Source organism: Electrona antarctica (genome assembly GCF_951216825.1).
Source record: "Electrona antarctica genome assembly, chromosome: 6".
Lineage (NCBI taxonomy): Eukaryota > Metazoa > Chordata > Actinopteri > Myctophiformes > Myctophidae > Electrona > Electrona antarctica.
In genome coordinates this window covers 53,022,989-53,046,893 of record NC_136811.1, presented here as the reverse complement: position 1 = coordinate 53,046,893, position 23,905 = coordinate 53,022,989, and the positions used below count along the sequence as shown (strand labels likewise).

Sequence of the window (23,905 nt, the reverse complement as noted above, 5' to 3'; positions counted from 1 at the left end):
ATATTGAAAATAATGGGTGTTCACCAAGGCCCGGTCTTAGGGATGGGCAGTTAAACCTCACCAAGGCCCTGTCTTAGGGATGGGCAGTTAAACCGATATTTAGAATAAATAAACGACTCGACATAAGAGATAAAAACCCATGAGCCACTCAAAGGAACCGGAGAGCAGAGCAACACGCACTCACACGGGTATTTAGAGGGCGCCAACTTGTGTTTATGCCGAGCTGACGCGAGCTGCCGCGAGCCCTTCATGGCCGCGAGCCCTTCATGGCCGCGAGCCCTTCATGGCCGGGAGCCCTTCATGGCCGGGAGCCCTTCATGGCCGCGAGCCCTTCAAAGTCGTCAGCTGACATTTAAAAAACTGAAACGTTGCCTGGGCCATGGCTCAGCGGTCCAGGCACCTTGGCTGGTAATCCAGTCTGGCAGTGTGCTGCGGGTTCTACTCCCGATCCCGACGGCCTTTACTGCATGTCTTCCCCCCCATCTCTCTCCCCATTTCCTGTCAGCCTACTGCCTGTCCCTCCATAAAAAAATTAATAAAATAAAGGCGAAAGCCACAGAAAAAACTGAAACGTTGATAAAACAACAGTTTAATGGAACTAAGAGGAAAACTAGGAATTTTCACCAAAATCCCAGACTTTTGACGACTTCTGCACCGTTTCCCACTGGTTTCAACCCTATTTCAAAATGGCGCGGAGAATGACACGTCACGCATGTAAGCAGAAGAATAATTGTAGCAACGATATGCATTTTTGTCAAAAAATCAAAAAGCTCTCTCTCTCTCTCTCTCTCTCTCGCGCTCTCGCTCTCTCTCGCTCTCTCTCTCTCTCCCAAGGTGCCTCCGGGCGGCGCCGGCCCGTGGGACTCGAACCGGCCGCCCTGCTGTGGGGCGGCGGCGGTGGCGGCACCGAGGCGCTGGTTAAGAAACGCGGTCCGGGCAGACCCAGGAAGTACCCCCCCCCTTCCCTCCTCCAACCACCACCACCACCTCCCCCTGGCCTCCGTCCACCCCCGCACCACCCCCCACCACCTCCTGAACGCACGCAGGGAGGAGGAGGAAGCGAGAGGAGGAGGAGGAGAGGACAGGGAGTCGTGCGCGCAGCTGAAGAGAAAGAGAGGCCGGAAGCAGAAGTACCCCAGCGCCCCCTGCAGTCAGAGGTAAGCATTGATGTGAACACATGGGCGTAGTGCTGCAGGGAAAAATGGTAAATGGTGCATTTATATAGTGCCTTTTATCCAAGGCGCTTTACAGAGGTTGTGCATTACATTCACCCATTCACACACACACATTAACACATTTTGTGCCCAAGACGTCTGTGGACGTCTTTGGTATTACCGCACGGGCAGAGCCCAAGACGTCTGTGGACGTCTTTGAAAAAAAAAAGATATATATTATTATTATTATTTTTAATTTTTTTATTCAAACAATGATTTTTTTTTTTTTATACGTGGTGCCAAAGTTTGTGTTTTCGCCATTGAGAATGCATTTGGCGTTTAAATTAAATAACTCAGAAACTATAAAACATTTCAAAGTAAAAAGTTCCAGCATGTGTCTCCACAGTCAGCTGAATTATAAAAAATGTGAATGGATTTTCTAGGTGAAAGTGATTTTTGGGCAGTTTTGCGTGGGCTCTCAATGTGTTAACACGCCGATGGCGGAGGAAACCATGCAAGGCACCAACCTGCACATCGGGAGCAATTAGGGGTTCAGGGGCAGGGCAGTGTTGTAGTGCTACTTTTAGAAGTGGGGGGACTCCGTGCACATGTGCACAGACACACATTATAAAACATGCAGATGTGTATAGCCTATTTAGAAATAGGGTTTACAATGCTTAATCGTATCCAAAAAAAGGAAAGAAAAACATATTTTTGCCCAAAAATACTTTTGTACCATTTTTGTAAGATGCTTATCCAAGATTCCTGTACAGGATCTCCTCACTGGTCAACAAAAACCCCTTGAAGACCCTAACAGGAGCCCTTGTACAAGGTTTCTTCGACTATGCATGCACCTCATCGTACCACAGCACCTCAAAGGCCCTTAACACAAGGCTCCAGACTTCCCAAAACAAACATTTTTTGCTATTACTCCTCCAGATTTTTTCCCAAAATCCCGCAAATCGTATCTCTATAGTCATGTGCTCAAGTCGGATCTGTCCGATATTTCATATTCCATCCTAATTGGCTAACATTGGCTTTCAAAGTTTGCAGGACTGGCCCGTTTTGAACAAAAAGCCTCAAATCATGAAATCTTTCACGCACTTTCCTACTAGGCTGAGGAATATATCCCACCCTTTTCACATTGGCCTGTTATAGCGCCACCAACAGGTGGATTTTTGCAACAATATGCCTCAAATCATCCAATTGCCATCAAAGGCATAAGAAGAAATGGCACCCTTTTCACATTGGCCTATTATAGCGCCACCAGGAGGCCACAACCTGACCTGCCCTGGTGGAGACCTGTGCCCCGAGGGGAACACACCCCATTTCCCCCATACTGTACTGGTTTTTCCATTTTGTTTTACTTTGTTTATATGATGATTTCCTGTCTTTGTAGAAGTGTATATTTGTACGTCTCTAAATGGTGGACCCTGTTGTAAACTAGTGTAGTGCTCTATCATGGTGTCGTCCACAGTTTATTTTGTATTGAGTTGTGCTTTCATGTGAAATGTACCCATTCTGCATACTGTGAATAAAATGTTCAATCAATCAATCAATCAATCAATTATTGTACAGTAAGTGGATGGATAAGAGTGTACGCTAAATGCCTAAATTGTAAGTATAGTTTGTCTGTATAATAAAGCCACTATGCCATGGTGGCTGTCCAACCAGTAATCTGTATAATAAAGCCACTATGCCATGGTGGCTGTCCAACCAGTAATCTGTATAATAAAGCCACTATGCCATGGTGGCTGTCCAACCAGTAATCTGTATAATAAAGCCACTATGCCATGGTGGCTGTCCAACCAGTAATCTGTATAATAAAGCCACTATGCCATGGTGGCTGTCCAACCAGTAATCTGTATAATAAAGCCACTATGCCATGGTGGCTGTCCAACCAGTAATCTGTATAATAAAGCCACTATGCCATGGTGGCTGTCCAACCAGTAATCTGTATAATAAAGCCACTATGCCATGGTGGCTGTCCAACCAGTAATCTGTATAATAAAGCCACTATGCCATGGTGGCTGTCCAACCAGTAATCTAATCTATTTAACACATGGTTTTCAGCACTGTGTGCTAAACCAGTGCCTTTTCTCTCTCTTTTTTTTCTCTCTATCATTCTATCATTCTATCATTCTATCTCGCTTCATCCCTTTTCTTTTTTTAGTGTTGTCGTCGAGGACAGGCCAGAGAGCTGCGCCGCGCCCTCGTCGTGTTTCGTCCAATCAGAGATTGAGCAGGGCTCGCCCCGAACTGCAGCCGGCCAATGGGAGGAGGAGGAGGAGGAGGAGGAGGGGGAGGGGGAGGAGGAGAGGTCTGAAGGTCCGCCCACCAAGAAGTTCCTGATGGCGGGGCTCTACTCTGACGACTATAAAACTACAGAGTGAGATACAGTTTGAACTTGTGTGTGTACTTTATACCTCATACTAAGCGTTAAAGTATGAGGTATAAAGTACAGCAGCCTTGTGTTCATAAAACAGAAAGATTGGGTATTGGGTAAGACTGATGTTATGTATCTTTCAGGGCCTTTCACTGCTTTGTCTGAACCATTACTATAATATGGCTCTGGTCTCAGCCACCGCGGTAGATATTTTGACATTCCGTTTTTTTCTTTTTTTTTTTAATGTTGCCACTACTGTTGGAGCAGCCATAAACTACACAGGTTCATCCCGATGTTCTGGGCATCTTTGTAATGTTAGTGTTAGTAAAAAGCAGGTAAAAGAGTAACGTTTGAGGCAGACTAACATCAGTCACTTTTCCATTCACTGTAGTAGAAGCTTGGTGCGGGGAAACCGCAGATGTGTCGTCTCCGCCTACAGGAAATACGTTGCCTGCGACCATGAGACCCGTTTCGGAATCGGTCTATATTTCATGTGCACTGAGCATGGTGTGACTGCTTGTTAGGCCTACACTCTCTCAATTAGGGATTTTCCCAGCGGTTAATTTCACTCTCAGTTTCGTGTACAACCTTTATTCAAATAGTTGAAAATGAATTAATTAAAAACTGAGCACATGTATTTTTGAGGGGCGCTAGCCCCTCCTATACAGGTTTAACGTTTGTTTTTAGTTCAATGTTTGTTTTAAAAACGCCATTTTTGTTCAAGTTCAAGTTCAAGTTTATTGGTCATTTAAAATAAACACCTTATACAATGTATTCAGGGTATATATTTTTTTGTTGACCAAAAGGGAGTGTTTGGCAGAAGCCTCAGCTTATAATGCCAGCCCTTTTAATATTCAACATAGCTATAACGGATGAAAATACAAACAAAAAACTAAAAGAAGACAAAAACAAAACAAGCTTAACAAAACAAAAACAAGACAAAAACAAAAACAAAACATAAAAACGAAAAAGGACAAAGTGAAAATATAATAATAATAATAAATAATGTTTGTTTTAAAAACGCCATTGACAATGAAGAGAAATGAACACTCGTGTTTTTTAATGTGTAAAAACCTCAATGAGAAGTGCTCTTCTCAGAAAGTCCCTATAGTATTATTAGTGTAGGCTATACTATATTTTTATTGTCCTTATTTTCTTGACAAGTGACAAAGCACCCATAGGCTTTTAGTTCTGCTCGGGGAAAAAACAGTCTCATAGGACTTGAAAAAATAAATATGTTCATTCAGTCAGAACTGTTTTGTTTTAATTAATAGTAATGTCATGATAATGAATAATGATATACTGTATTTGGTTAAGTCAACGCTATGTTAAATCTTTGCCCACTACTAGTATTTGTTACCTTCAAGTGTGATAATACTACAATTAATATACATTTACAAATAGCCTATATCTTTATAATTTGTCATTTGTTATTTATTATCAGTTATCGGTATCTGTCTTGAGAAGCAGGATGTTATCAATATCGGTTAAAAAAAGTAATGGTGATGGGCCATGGTGGTCTGCTGGCCCTCCCACTGGCTCACCGGCCTGCCCAACCATTAGCCAATTTTAATAGAGGAAGACATTGTTGCGAGTTGCGTCATTTATTTGCGTCTTAAATTACATTCGCTGAGGTCTTAAAAAGGTCTCAAAAAGTGGGGTTATATGCTGCTGAAACTGAAACCAGCATTCCTTAAACTCTTACTTTGTTTGTAGGCTATTGTTTCTCAAAATATAGGTCACGCCATTTTGGTTGCAAAACACATTTTTTTGTTACTGCTCCTACAGATTTTGTCCAAAAACTCACCCCAATTCAGTACACGTTATCTCTGTCACGCCCCGCCCATTTCTGCCTGACAGTCCTTTCCGCATTTTAGCGTTTATTTTAAAACACACTTTTTGCTATAGTACTGCGTCCAAAACACATTATCTCTGCAATCATTACGATTAGCTGCGGTTGGCTTTCAAGGTTTGCAGAAGGGGCCCGTTTTGGCAGAAAATGCCACCAATCACCAACACAGCGTCCCATCTGCTCCAAATCTGAACAACACATTTACAACACTTACCACCCATACGGGGCGCTGCACTAGCTCTGGTCCATAGCTCTAATGCGTTGCATTTAGAGCTATGTTACTCTCGACCTCCGCCGCTCGCATGAATGCAGACCAGCCTCTCGTCTTTAGCGTAAATAAAAAGAACGTTTTTGCTAGTCACCAAAGCAAAGGCGGGTTGTGTCATTAGAAAGCCTACTTTCCTTAGTGAGAGCACTCTCTCTGAGCCCCCCACCACACGTATAAATGGTACTTTTTGGCCAAAAGGGGATTTTGTTTCCACCGGGAAAGAAATACTTTTAGTTACTCCACTGCGCCTTCTACCGATATTGCCCAGAGAATTGCCTCATAGAGAATATTTTTCCTCCTGGCCAACATCCTGTTATCCACATTCTTTTGGGTGGCACCATATATCAGCTAGGTCGGGAGGTAACAGGGGGTTTCACGTTGTTTTTTGTTGCTTTTTACTCTCTTTAGTCTTTAGTCAAACTAAACAACAGTTGACATTGTTGTATGCATTCTTTCCAGCACTCCTGTCCAGCAGGCCAGCAGAGACAGCTGGGGATACAGCCCAGAACATCAGCAGCAGCAACACAGCCCAGGACAACAGGACTACAGCCCACAGCAGCATGACTACAGCCCAGGACAACAGCAGCAGCAACACAGCCCAGGACAACAGGACTACAGCCCACAGCAGCATGACTACAGCCCAGGACAACAGCAGTACCCCGGCACAGAGCCACACCACTACAGCCCTGAAGAACCTGAACGCAGCCTTCTGCCCGCGCCACTACATGTGGGTCAGTATATGAGACCACATTCTGTTCTTTCTTTGGTGACCTTCTTTTTTTTAAATCTCTGGCCATTGCAGGCCAGAATGTCCGGCAACCGGACATGAATGTTTTTTGCCCCCCTGTCAGAGAGTTGATAATCTCGGAACACCGCTCGGCATTTTGTGTGTTCTTACGGACACTCTTTTTGCTACTGCACCTGCGTATGTTACACAAATTGGTATGCATTATCCCTTGAGTCGCGTACTCGAGATGTATCAGTCAGATTGTTGAGGGGCTCTAGCTACATCTAGCTACTTCAGCGTACATCCAAGATGCCGCCTGGTGCACCTTGAAATGTGCTCCGTTGCTGCAAATCGCTGGGCGCTCTGATTTAATGGTCCTAAATACCCCCGGGCGTTCGGGGTGTTAAGAGGTTTTGTCTGAATGGAGTTAGGCATGGTTTCCTCCCGACAGTACAACACATCATAAAAAAAATAAACGTATTGTATGATGTTAAACTATAAGTTCACACAAATCATCTCCTCTCTCCCAGGAAAGTATCTGAGACTTAAGAAGATTGACTTCCAGTTACCGTACGACGTTCTCTGGCTGTGGACAAACAACCAGGTACCGACAACAGCACCACAACATTAACACCACAACATGAACACAACAACATTAACACAACAACACTACAGTAACACATCTATACAGTACAACAGCACCACAACATTAACACAACAACACTACAGCAACACATCTATACAGTACAACAGCACCACAACATTAACACAACAACACTACAGTAACACATCTATACAGTACAACAACACCACAACATTAACACAACAACACTACAGTAACACATCTATACAGTACAACAGCACCACAACATTAACACAACAACACTACAGTAACACATCTATACAGTACAACAGCACCACAACATTAACACAACAACACTACAGTAACACATCTATACAGTACAACAACACCACAACATTAACACAACAACACTACAGTAACACATCTATACAGTACAACAGCACCACAACATTAACACAACAACACTACAGTAACACATCTATACAGTACAACAACACCACAACATTAACACAACAACACTACAGTAACACATCTATACAGTACAACAACACCACAACATTAACACAACAACACTACAGTAACACATCTATACAGTACAACAGCACCACAACATTAACACAACAACACTACAGTAACACATCTATACAGTACAACAGCACCACAACATTAACACAACAACACTACAGTAATACATCTATACAGTACAACAGCACCACAACATTAACACAACAACACTACAGTAACACATCTATACAGTACAACAGCACCACAACATTAACACAACAACACTACAGTAACACATCTATACAGTACAACAACACCACAACATTAACACAACAACACTACAGTAACACATCTATACAGTACAACAGCACCACAACATTAACACAACAACACTACAGTAACACATCTATACAGTACAACAGCACCACAACATTAACACAACAACACTACAGTAACACATCTATACAGTACAACAGCACCACAACATTAACACAACAACACTACAGTAACACATCTATACAGTACAACAACACCACAACATTAACACAACAACACTACAGTAACACATCTATACAGTACAACAGCACCACAACATTAACACAACAACACTACAGTAACACATCTATACAGTACAACAACACAACATTAACACAACAACACTACAGTAACACATCTATACAGTACAACAGCACCACAACATTAACACAACAACACTACAGTAACACATCTATACAGTACAACAGCACCACAACATTAACACAACAACACTACAGTAACACATCTATACAGTACAACAGCACCACAACATTAACACAACAACACTACAGTAACACATCTATACAGTACAACAACACAACATTAACACAACAACACTACAGTAACACATCTATACAGTACAACAACACAACATTAACACAACAACACTACAGTAACACATCTATACAGTACAACAGCACCACAACATTAACACAACAACACTACAGTAACACATCTATACAGTACAACAGCACCACAACATTAACACAACAACACTACAGTAACACATCTATACAGTACAACAGCACCACAACATTAACACAACAACACTACAGTAACACATCTATACAGTACAACAGCACCACAACATTAACACAACAACACTACAGTAACACATCTATACAGTACAACAGCACCACAACATTAACACAACAACACTACAGTAACACATCTATACAGTACAACAGCACCACAACATTAACACAACAACACTACAGTAACACATCTATACAGTACAACAACACAACATTAACACAACAACACTACAGTAACACATCTATACAGTACAACAGCACCACAACATTAACACAACAACACTACAGTAACACATCTATACAGTACAACAGCACCACAACATTAACACAACAACACTACAGTAACACATCTATACAGTACAACAGCACCACAACATTAACACAACAACACTACAGTAACACATCTATACAGTACAACAGCACCACAACATTAACACCACAACATGAACACAACAACATTAACACAACAACACTACAGTAACACATCTATACAGTACAACAGCACCACAACATTAACACAACAACACTACAGTAACACATCTATACAGTACAACAACACCACAACATTAACACAACAACACTACAGTAACACATCTATACAGTACAACAGCACCACAACATTAACACAACAACACTACAGTAACACATCTATACAGTACAACAGCACCACAACATTAACACAACAACACTACAGTAACACATCTATACAGTACAACAGCACCACAACATTAACACAACAACACTACAGTAATACATCTATACAGTACAACAGCACCACAACATTAACACAACAACACTACAGTAACACATCTATACAGTACAACAGCACCACAACATTAACACAACAACACTACAGTAACACATCTATACAGTACAACAACACCACAACATTAACACAACAACACTACAGTAACACATCTATACAGTACAACAGCACCACAACATTAACACAACAACACTACAGTAACACATCTATACAGTACAACAGCACCACAACATTAACACAACAACACTACAGTAACACATCTATACAGTACAACAGCACCACAACATTAACACAACAACACTACAGTAACACATCTATACAGTACAACAGCACCACAACATTAACACAACAACACTACAGTAACACATCTATACAGTACAACAGCACCACAACATTAACACAACAACACTACAGTAACACATCTATACAGTACAACAGCACCACAACATTAACACAACAACACTACAGTAACACATCTATACAGTACAACAACACAACATTAACACAACAACACTACAGTAACACATCTATACAGTACAACAACACAACATTAACACAACAACACTACAGTAACACATCTATACAGTACAACAGCACCACAACATTAACACAACAACACTACAGTAACACATCTATACAGTACAACAGCACCACAACATTAACACAACAACACTACAGTAACACATCTATACAGTACAACAGCACCACAACATTAACACAACAACACTACAGTAACACATCTATACAGTACAACAACACAACATTAACACAACAACACTACAGTAACACATCTATACAGTACAACAGCACCACAACATTAACACAACAACACTACAGTAACACATCTATACAGTACAACAGCACCACAACATTAACACAACAACACTACAGTAACACATCTATACAGTACAACAGCACCACAACATTAACACAACAACACTACAGTAACACATCTATACAGTACAACAGCACCACAACATTAACACAACAACACTACAGTAACACATCTATACAGTACAACAACACAACATTAACACAACAACACTACAGTAACACATCTATACAGTACAACAACAACACAACATTAACACAACAACACTACAGTAACACATCTATACAGTACAACAGCACCACAACATTAACACAACAACACTACAGTAACACATCTATACAGTACAACAGCACCACAACATTAACACAACAACACTACAGTAACACATCTATACAGTACAACAACACCACAACATTAACACAACAACACTACAGTAACACATCTATACAGTACAACAGCACCACAACATTAACACAACAACACTACAGTAACACATCTATACAGTACAACAACACAACATTAACACAACAACACTACAGTAACACATCTATACAGTACAACAACACAACATTAACACAACAACACTACAGTAACACATCTATACAGTACAACAGCACCACAACATTAACACAACAACACTACAGTAACACATCTATACAGTACAACAACACCACAACATTAACACAACAACACTACAGTAACACATCTATACAGTACAACAGCACCACAACATTAACACAACAACACTACAGTAACACATCTATACAGTACAACAGCACCACAACATTAACACAACAACACTACAGTAACACATCTATACAGTACAACAACACCACAACATTAACACAACAACACTACAGTAACACATCTATACAGTACAACAACACCACAACATTAACACAACAACACTACAGTAACACATCTATACAGTACAACAGCACCACAACATTAACACAACAACACTACAGTAACACATCTATACAGTACAACAACACCACAACATTAACACAACAACACTACAGTAACACATCTATACAGTACAACAGCACCACAACATTAACACAACAACACTACAGTAACACATCTATACAGTACAACAGCACCACAACATTAACACAACAACACTACAGTAACACATCTATACAGTACAACAGCACCACAACATTAACACAACAACACTACAGTAACACATCTATACAGTACAACAGCACCACAACATTAACACAACAACACTACAGTAACACATCTATACAGTACAACAGCACCACAAGATTAACACAACAACACTACAGTAACACATCTATACAGTACAACAACACCACAACATTAACACAACAACACTACAGTAACACATCTATACAGTACAACAACACCACAACATTAACACAACAACACTACAGTAACACATCTATACAGTACAACAGCACCACAACATTAACACAACAACACTACAGTAACACATCTATACAGTACAACAGCACCACAAGATTAACACAACAACACTACAGTAACACATCTATACAGTACAACAACACCACAACATTAACACAACAACACTACAGTAACACATCTATACAGTACAACAACACCACAACATTAACACAACAACACTACAGTAACACATCTATACAGTACAACAGCACCACAAGATTAACACAACAACACTACAGTAACACATCTATACAGTACAACAACACCACAACATTAACACAACAACACTACAGTAACACATCTATACAGTACAACAGCACCACAACATTAACACAACAACACTACAGTAACACATCTATACAGTACAACAGCACCACAACATTAACACAACAACACTACAGTAACACATCTATACAGTACAACAGCACCACAACATTAACACAACAACACTACAGTAACACATCTATACAGTACAACAGCACCACAACATTAACACAACAACACTACAGTAACACATCTATACAGTACAACAGCACCACAACATTAACACAACAACACTACAGTAACACATCTATACAGTACAACAACACCACAACATTAACACAACACTACAGTAACACACCTATACAGTACAACAACACCACAACATTAACACAACAACACTACAGTAACACATCTATACAGTACAACAACACCACAACATTAACACAACAACACTACAGTAACACACCTATACAGTACAACAACACCACAACATTAACACAACAACACTACAGTAACACATCTATACAGTACAACAGCACCACAACATTAACACAACAACACTACAGTAACACATCTATACAGTACAACAACACCACAACATTAACACAACAACACTACAGTAACACATCTATACAGTACAACAGCACCACAACATTAACACAACAACACTACAGTAACACATCTATACAGTACAACAACACCACAACATTAACACAACAACACTACAGTAACACATCTATACAGTACAACAGCACCACAACATTAACACAACAACACTACAGTAACACATCTATACAGTACAACAACACCACAACATTAACACAACAACACTACAGTAACACATCTATACAGTACAACAGCACCACAACATTAACACAACAACACTACAGTAACACATCTATACAGTACAACAACACCACAACATTAACACAACAACACTACAGTAACACATCTATACAGTACAACAGCACCACAACATTAACACAACAACACTACAGTAACACATCTATACAGTACAACAGCACCACAACATTAACACAACAACACTACAGTAACACATCTATACAGTACAACAACACCACAACATTAACACAACAACACTACAGTAACACATCTATACAGTACAACAGCACCACAACATTAACACAACAACACTACAGTAACACATCTATACAGTACAACAGCACCACAACATTAACACAACAACACTACAGTAACACATCTATACAGTACAACAGCACCACAACATTAACACAACAACACTACAGTAACACATCTATACAGTACAACAGCACCACAACATTAACACAACAACACTACAGTAACACATCTATACAGTACAACAACACCACAACATTAACACAACAACACTACAGTAACACATCTATACAGTACAAACAGCACCTAAAACTTAACACAACAACACTACAGTAACACATCTATACAGTACAACAGCACCACAACATTAACACAACAACACTACAGTAACACATCTATACAGTACAACAGCACCACAACATTAACACAACAACACTACAGTAACACATCTATACAGTACAACAACACTACAGTAACACATCTATACAGTACAACAGCACCACAACATTAACACAACAACACTACAGTAATACATCTATACAGTACAACAGCACCACAACATTAACACAACAACACTACAGTACACATCTATACAGTACAACAACACCACAACATTAACACAACAACACTACAGTAACACACCTATACAGTACAACAACACCACCACATTAACACAACAACACTACAGTAACACATCTATACAGTACAACAACACCACAACATTAACACAACAACACTACAGTAACACATCTATACAGTACAACAACACAACATTAACACAACAACACTACAGTAACACATCTATACAGTACAACAGCACCACAACATTAACACAACAACACTACAGTAACACATCTATACAGTACAACAGCACCACAACATTAACACAACAACACTACAGTAACACATCTATACAGTACAACAACACCACAACATTAACACAACAACACTACAGTAACACATCTATACAGTACAACAGCACCACAACATTAACACAACAACACTACAGTAACACATCTATACAGTACAACAGCACCACAACATTAACACAACAACACTACAGTAACACATCTATACAGTACAACAGCACCACAACATTAACACAACAACACTACAGTAACACATCTATACAGTACAACAGCACCACAACATTAACACAACAACACTACAGTAACACATCTATACAGTACAACAACACCACAACATTAACACAACAACACTACAGTAACACATCTATACAGTACAACAACACCACAACATTAACACAACAACACTACAGTAACACATCTATACAGTACAACAACACCACAACATTAACACAACAACACTACAGTAACACACCTATACAGTACAACAACACCACAACATTAACACAACAACACTACAGTAACACACCTATACAGTACAACAACACCACAACATTAACACAACAACACTACAGTAACACATCTATACAGTACAACAACACCACAACATTAACACAACAACACTACAGTAACACATCTATACAGTACAACAACACCACAACATTAACACAACAACACTACAGTAACACATCTATACAGTACAACAACACACAACATTAACACAACAACACTACAGTAACACATCTATACAGTACAACAGCACCACAACATTAACACAACAACACTACAGTAACACATCTATACAGTACAACACACCACAACATTAACACAACAACACTACAGTAACACATCTATACAGTACAACAACACCACAACATTAACACAACAACACTACAGTAACACATCTATACAGTACAACAACACCACAACATTAACACAACAACACTACAGTAACACATCTATACAGTACAACAGCACCACAACATTAACACAACAACACTACAGTAACACATCTATACAGTACAACAGCACCACAACATTAACACAACAACACTACAGTAACACATCTATACAGTACAACAGCACCACAACATTAACACAACAACACTACAGTAAACACATCTATACAGTACAACAGCACCACAACATTAACACAACAACACTACAGTAACACATCTATACAGTACAACAGCACCACAACATTAACACAACAACACTACAGTAACACATCTATACAGTACAACAACACCACAACATTAACACAACAACACTACAGTAACACACCTATACAGTACAACAACACCACAACATTAACACAACAACACTACAGTAACACACCTATACAGTACAACAACACCACAACATTAACACAACAACACTACAGTAACACACCTATACAGTACAACAACACCACAACATTAACACAACAACACTACAGTAACACACCTATACAGTACAACAACACCACAACATTAACACAACAACACTACAGTAACACATCTATACAGTACAACAACACACAACATTAACACAACAACACTACAGTAACACATCTATACAGTACAACAGCACCACAACATTAACACAACAACACTACAGTAACACATCTATACAGTACAACAGCACCACAACATTAACACAACAACACTACAGTAACACATCTATACAGTACAACACCACAACATTAACACAACAACACTACAGTAACACATCTATACAGTACAACAACACCACAACTTTAACACAACAACACTACAGTAACACATCTATACAGTACAACAACACCACAACATTAACACAACAACACTACAGTAACACATCTATACAGTACAACAACACCACAACATTAACACAACAACACTACAGTAACACACCTATACAGTACAACAACACACACATTAACACAACAACACTACGTAACACTCTACACCACACTTACCACTATACAGTACACCAACACCACAACATTAACACAACAACACTACAGTAACACATCTATACAGTACAACAACACCACAACATTAAACACAACACTACAGTAACACATCTATACAGTACAACAACACAACATTAACACAACAACACTACAGTAACACATCTATACAGTACAACAGCACCACAACATTAACACAACAACACTACAGTAACACATCTATACAGTACAACAACACCACAACATTAACACAACAACACTACAGTAACACATCTATACAGTACAACAGCACCACAACATTAACACAACAACACTACAGTAACACATCTATACAGTACAACAGCACCACAACATTAACACAACAACACTACAGTAACACATCTATACAGTACAACAGCACCACAACATTAACACAACACAACAACACTACAGTAACACATCTATACAGTACAACAGCACCACAACATTAACACAACACAACAACACTACAGTAACACATCTATACAGTACAACAGCACCACAACATTAACACAACAAGCACTACAGTAACACATCTATACAGTACAACAGCACCACAACATTGACACAACAACACTACAGTAACACATCTATACAGTACAACAGCACCACAACATTAACACAACAACACTACAGTAACACATCTATACAGTACAACAGCACCACAACATAACACAACAACACTACAGTAACACATCTATACAGTACAACAGCACCACAACATTAACACAACAACACTACAGTAACACATCTATACAGTACAACAGCACCACAACATTAACACAACAACACTACAGTAACACATCTATACAGTACAACAACACCACAACATTAACACAACAACACTACAGTAACACATCTATACAGTACAACAGCACCACAACATTAACACAACAACACTACAGTAACACATCTATACAGTACAACAGCACCACAACATTAACACAACAACACTACAGTAACACATCTATACAGTACAACAGCACCACAACATTAACACAACAACACTACAGTAACACATCTATACAGTACAACAGCACCACAACATTAACACAACAACACTACAGTAACACATCTATACAGTACAACAGCACCACAACATTAACACAACAACACTACAGTAACACATCTATACAGTACAACAGCACCACAACATTAACACAACAACACTACAGTAACACATCTATACAGTACAACAACACCACAACATTAACACAACAACACTACAGTAACACATCTATACAGTACAACAACACCACAACATTAACACAACAACACTACAGTAACACATCTATACAGTACAACAGCACCACAACATTAACACAACAACACTACAGTAACACATCTATACAGTACAACAGCACCACAACATTAACACAACAACACTACAGTAACACATCTATACAGTACAACAGCACCACAACATTAACACAACAACACTACAGTAACACATCTATACAGTACAACAACACCACAACATTAACACAACAACACTACAGTAACACATCTATACAGTACAACAACACCACAACATTAACACAACAACACTACAGTAACACATCTATACAGTACAACAGCACCACAACATTAACACAACAACACTACAGTAACACATCTATACAGTACAACAGCACCACAACATTAACACAACAACACTACAGTAACACATCTATACAGTACAACAGCACCACAACATTAACACAACAACACTACAGTAACACATCTATACAGTACAACAGCACCACAACATTAACACAACAACACTACAGTAACACATCTATACAGTACAACAACACCACAACATTAACACAACAACACTACAGTAACACATCTATACAGTACAACAGCACCACAACATTAACACAACAACACTACAGTAACACACCTATACAGTACAACAACACCACAACATTAACACAACAACACTACAGTAACACATCTATACAGTACAACAGCACCACAACATTAACACAACAACACTACAGTAACACATCTATACAGTACAACAGCACCACAACATTAACACAACAACACTACAGTAACACATATATACAGTACAACAGCACCACAACATTAACACCACACAACAACACTACAGTAACACATCTATACAGTACAACACGACACTACATTATACAATGCAGCGCCACACAGCACCAGAGCCATAGAGTAACACAGAGTTACGACATTGAGGGGGCAGAAAACCGAGTGCTCGAGCGCTGTTCGTGCAGCCTGCTGGAGAGTGACAAGCTGGAGTTTGAAATGCATTGTTTTCAACGAGGGCGGCGCAAATATCAGCAATTTTAGGCAGGTGTGCAACATGACAACTGTTTTAAAGTATTGTACAGTGACAGCTAAAGTCTCTGTAATGTTTATGTTGTACTATTACTAAAAAACGATCTAAAATAAAGGGATTTAAGATCATTAAATCTGGGCTGTTGCCTGAGTCCAGTGCATTCTGCCAACTTCCGGTCCAGGACGTTGTCACTCTTCGCAATGCTCTTCGCCAATAGACGTCTATGTAGAAGAGCCGCCATTGGACTGAAGCCCCATGAAGTGAATGCAGTTGTCGTAACTCTGTCTTACTCTATGGCTCTGCACAGCAATTGCGGAACACAAACACGATGATTTGATTGGCTGATCACCCCATAGCAATGATTTGATTGGCTGAGCAAAGTACATATTGAGGGAAGAAAAGTGAAGACGCCAAAAGTTTGTCTCGCAAAAAAAGAATGCCATTTTAGGTATGAATATCTAATATTGTGTGTCTTGTGATGATTGGGTCCAGTATTTAGTTCAGTGACCATGGAGTTCAGGAATGGTTCATAAGCTGTGTTCACGTTCACTCTCCCAATGGAAACTAATAGACTCCAACCTGCTTCCCGTCTCCTAATAATGTCTCCGCCCACTTCACACAGAAAAGGGAAGTAAACCGGAGATCGCGACTCTTGCTATTTCCCTCTTGGACGTGGGTTAGTAGGTGCTCTCAGAGATGACCAATAGGGACAGACATGGGTTAGTAGGTGCTCTCAGAGATGACCAATAGGGACAGACGTGGGTTAGTAGGTGCTCTCAGAGATGACCAATAGGGACAGACATGGGTTAGTAGGTGCTCTCAGAGATGACCAATAGGGACAGACATGGGTTAGTAGGTGCTCTCAGAGATGACCAATAGGGACAGACGTGGGTTAGTAGGTGCTCTCAGAGATGACCAATAGGGACAGACATGGGTTAGTAGGTGCTCTTAGACGACCAATAGGGACAGACATGGGTTAGTAGTTGCTCTTAGACGACCAATAGGGACAGACGTGGGTTAGTAGGTGCTCTTAGACAACCAATAGGGACAGACGTGGGTTAGTAGGTGCTCTTAGACAACCAATAGGGACAGACGTGGGTTAGTAGGTGCTCTTAGACAACAAATAGGGACAGACGTGGGTTAGTAGGTGCTCTTAGACGACCAATAGGGACAGACGTGGGTTAGTAGGTGCTCTTAGACAACCAATAGGGACAGACGTGGGTTAGTAGGTGCTCTTAGACAACCAATAGGGACAGACGTGGGTTAGTAGGTGCTCTTAGACAACCAATAGGGACAGACGTGGGTTAGTAGGTGCTCTTAGACGACCAATAGGGACAGATGTGGGTTAGTAGGTGCTCTTAGACAACCAATAGGGACAGACGTGGGTTAGTAGGTGCTCTTAGAGACGACCAATAGGGACAGACATGTGTTTCTTTCTCTCCGTCCATATGCCCAAATATGGATGATTGACGTCATAGTACTGACTTAGTTCTGTCTGACAAATATTAAACTAATACATATCAAATTATAGTTTGGTTCGGCCAAATGGCCAATCAGATTGCGTGACGATATGACATAATCATGCAATGATGTCACAACCGTGTAATTGTTCTTTAAACACTAAACATCAGTTAGCGACTTGCAACAGTGAAACAGTGTTGCCTTCATCCTAACAAGTTAATCTGTAAATTAGTTGTCAACATTCATTGACGGGTGGTGCTGCCGTGTGAAATGTTTCACTGGATGATAATACTACTACTAATAATACAACTTTATTTGTATAGCACCTTTCATGACATGAAATGCAGCTCAAAGTGCTTTACAGAGCAATGGAGAAAAAAAAGAAAAGAAAAGAAAAGCATAAACATTAAAAAACAAGTGCAGCAATGCAATACAGTGAGGACATGAATAACAAAAAATTAAAAGCTCAATTAAAAGCAAGAGTGTAGAAGTGGGTCTTGAGCTGCGCTTTAAAAATGTCTACAGAGGCTGCCTAGGGACAGACATGGGTTAGTAGGTGCTCTTAGACAACCAATAGGGACAGACATGGGGTGAGCTGAGCTCAGGGCTTTAAGACACTTAAAATTCATGCCAGTCCACCTGGAAGGAGGACATTGGAAGGGCCAGGCTGCTGTTGTGGTCGGACACGAGATCTACTACTTTGGAAAAGACAGTGGGGAAGAGATCCCTTTGAGATCCCGTTGCAATCAGAACTGCAGCATCACTCCCGATCTTCCGCCGTAGTCTGAAAACCCACCTTTTCAGACTCCATCATGGCCCATAGCACTTACCCTACCCCCCTTAGACAGCACTTCTTAGACTTATATAGCATTTGAAACAGACTTATAGCATGTCATGTAGACAGCACAATAAGTGCATTGTATATAGTCATAGCACTTCATAGTATATATGTACAGCATCGTATAGCATATATGTATAGTTTATATGTATAGTGTCATTATATAGATATGTTCTAGTTATAGTTTATATGTATAGTGTCATTATATAGATATGTTCTAGTCACGTTCTTAGCTTACGCATGTTTCGCGATAAATTTATTTTACATATGTAATGTATTCCCATGCTTTTTGTTCTTGCTTAATGTAAGTCGCTCTGGATTAAGAGTCTGCTAAATGCCTAAATTGTAAATTGTAAATTGAAGTACACGTCTTCAACCCAGAGTCTTTATGTTGGAGGAAGTTGACCCGAGTTCCCATGGATGTTCGCTGGGATAAGAATGGCCACACAGCTGTGCTGATAGAATATACTGTCTACCTCTGGGGAGGGGCTCCTCACTGCAATGTGCTTCATGCATTTGATGTCGACGCCCACAGATGGTTCAAACCACAGGTTTCTGGGACTGTTCCAAAGGGGCGTAGGCACCACTCAGCCTGTGTCTTGGGGAAGGTCATGTATATTCATGGAGGATGGACCCAGACTGGACACACTAATGACATCTACAAGTTGGACACCACCACGATGGTCTGGTCTTTAATTAACACCAGAGGAACAGCACCTTCTGCTACAGAAGGTCACTCTGCAACCATCATCGGGACAAAGATGTTTGTATTTGCGGGCATGCAGATGGTACGGCGGCGTCCGTACTACCCCTACAACCACTCCGACCATTACGACAACACTATCAGAGTGTTTGACACAGAGACCAACCACTGGTTGAACACACCTTCTACCCAGCTTCTCCCAGAAGTGTGCTGTGATCATTCAGCCTTTACCTACAATGGAGAACTGTACATATCTGTTGGCGGGTACAGGACACAGAAGTACGATCACTTCAATGATGTGTGGAAATTCATTCCAGAGACCTTCTCCTGGAAGAAGGTTGAGCTTAAGGGGAAAGGACCGTCTCCCACTAATAGGATGTGCTGTTGCATTGTGGGAGATCGTGACATCAACTTTAGAGGATTTCAAGGAGTCTTCATCACACTCGGTGATGATCTATACGTCCTGGGCGGTCTGATTCAGTCAGAACTCCCACACAACATCACGTGGGAACTGGCAGCCATGACTACCAGCCATGACTAACGACAGCAACTGAGAAAATAAACAGTTGCCCCCCCACATTAAAACACGGGTACAAAGCCAGTTGTTGGAGTGGTTTGCACCACTCAAAAAATAAAAGCACCTTAAATATTGTATTTTATTCATAAATATAGAGAATCTTTCACTCAATAGGAGCTGCTCCTGTCGCAAGTTGATGATGTCATGCAGTGTGTCCATGTGGTCTAGCCCTATGCTATGTATGGAGTGATGTCATACAGTGTGTCCATGTGGTCTAGCCCTATGCTATGTATGGAGTGATGTCATACAGTGTGTCCATGTGGTCTAGCCCTATGCTATGTATGGAGTGATGTCATACAGGATGTCCATGTGGTCTAGCCCTATGCTATGTATGGAGTGATGTCATACAGGATGTCCATGTGGTCTAGCCCTATGCTATGTATGGAGTGCATACGGTATGCTAATAAAAAACAACTTTATGCTTCCCAAGGATAATATGTGCATCAGAGCAATATTTTAAATACCTTGCATTAGCATGTGCATTCCATATATTCCATAGGGCTGGACCACAATCATGCCCTGTTCTTATTTTATTATCTCTCTCTCTCTCTCTCTCTCTCTCTCTCTCTCTCTCTCTCTCTCTCTCGTTTATTCTTTTTCTTTCTATTTTTTTCTTTGTAATTTGTTTGTCTGTCCCTTTTTGCAAAAACATAACGTGTGTGCGTGTGCGTGTGCGTGCGTGTGTGCGTGCGTGCGTGCGTTGCAGCTCGTCAGACAGCCATCAGTTCCCTTGAAGAGGAAGAGACCTTACTGTAAGTAGTACACACACACACACACACACACACACACACACACTCGCTGGTATTGTATATCTTAACAAATGCACATAATACTGTAGTAGGCCTACCTTAATAATGCCATCATTGCTCTGCTCTCTCTCTCTCTCTCTCTCTCTCTCTCTCTCTCTCTCTCTCTCTCTCTCTCTCTCTCTCTCTCTCTCAGTTCGAGTGAAGGAGAGGTCTATATCCCCTCATCATCATCACAATCATCATCATCTTCCTCCCCAGCAGCCCCTGGTGAGTCAGAGTAGCTTAAAGACAGGACCATGTGTCCATCTGACCATAACCCATTTAGGCCTGACGTCGACATTTTAAAAAAATCTTCAAAATCCTGACAGTTTGTTTGTTTCTGTATCAGTGGTGCTCAATATTTCATGTCAAGAACCCCAAAAATTATATGTAATATGCCTCTGCCCCCCCATCTGAAAATATGTTGTTCCAGGGACCCCACCAGAAGCAAAGCTTTGAGTTAAAATGTTCACTCTGTAATAATATATATTCAAAGATTTGAGACACATTTTCACGATTTTTCAAAAATAGCAGACCTACAAGCTCGTAGCGCGCCACTCGGTGGCGCGCTACGAGCTTGTAGATCTGCTATTTTTCAATAGGTAAAGCATAACATGATGCTAACACCAAAAGGGGTTCCCGCCCAAAATGGGTTAAAGACAGAGGACTATGTGTCCATTCTGACCTTAAAGACAGAGGACTATGTGTCCATTCTGACCTTAAAGACAGAGGACTATGTGTCCATTCTGACCTTAAAGACAGAGAGGCCTACTGTATGTGTCCATTCTGATCACAATTATGAACATAACTCCTGCTGGTGTCTACTGTCTCAAAATAATACATGATGGAGGGAGGGAGGGAGGGAGGGAGGGATGGAGGGATGGAGGGATGGAGGGAGGGATGGAGGGAGGGAGGGAGGGAGGGAGGGATGGATGGATGGATGGATGAATAAGGACGGACGGACACACTGAAGTGTTCATTTTAAAAGTGCAGAAATCCTGTTTCCAGGAGGATTGTTCCAGTGACATCATCAACATGTTCCCTCACCTCGACATGGAGCCACTCAGTAGCAGTGACAGGTATCATCCTTAATAATAATAATAATAATAAACTTTATACAGCACCTTTCTTAACAATGTTACAAAGTGCTTGAACTGATAAAATACAACATGACATTATATCAAATGCATCTCATCTCACGTCATATTCCAGATTTAATTATTCTAAACCATAATTTAGTCAATCAGGTCGGAGAGGCTTTCTGTCGGTATAAGCCCCATGTCACGGCGCTAGACCTCTCTGGGAGATGGATTGCTGAGGTGGAGCGTCCATCAGCCAAGCTAAGAAGCCTAAGCTAAGGAACTCGTATGCTGAGTTGGCCGTGCCCACGACCGAACCCTGAACCTTGTTGTCCCAAAGCGAGTGCTCCACGCGCTGAGCCACCCGGACACAGAAACGTGGTTCAGGCAGACTACTCTTAAGATTGATTT

The 23,905-nt window shown here is 40.5% G+C and overlaps 1 protein-coding gene across 1 annotated transcript in view; it reads left to right on the top strand.

Annotated features, from left to right (window-relative positions):
• LOC306925148 (uncharacterized protein) overlaps positions 1-23,507 on the top strand; it is a gene marked incomplete at its 3' end in the record, with an annotated part of 74,770 nt that extends 51,263 nt beyond the window's left edge. The window contains exons 17-20 of the mRNA XM_079503830.1: positions 835-1,157; positions 6,120-6,391; positions 6,918-6,991; positions 23,424-23,507. Coding sequence (XP_079359956.1) covers positions 835-1,157; positions 6,120-6,391; positions 6,918-6,991; positions 23,424-23,507 — 753 coding nt within the window. The remainder of the gene's footprint in view (positions 1-834; positions 1,158-6,119; positions 6,392-6,917; positions 6,992-23,423) is intronic.
• Between the last annotated feature and the right edge of the window lie 398 nt (positions 23,508-23,905).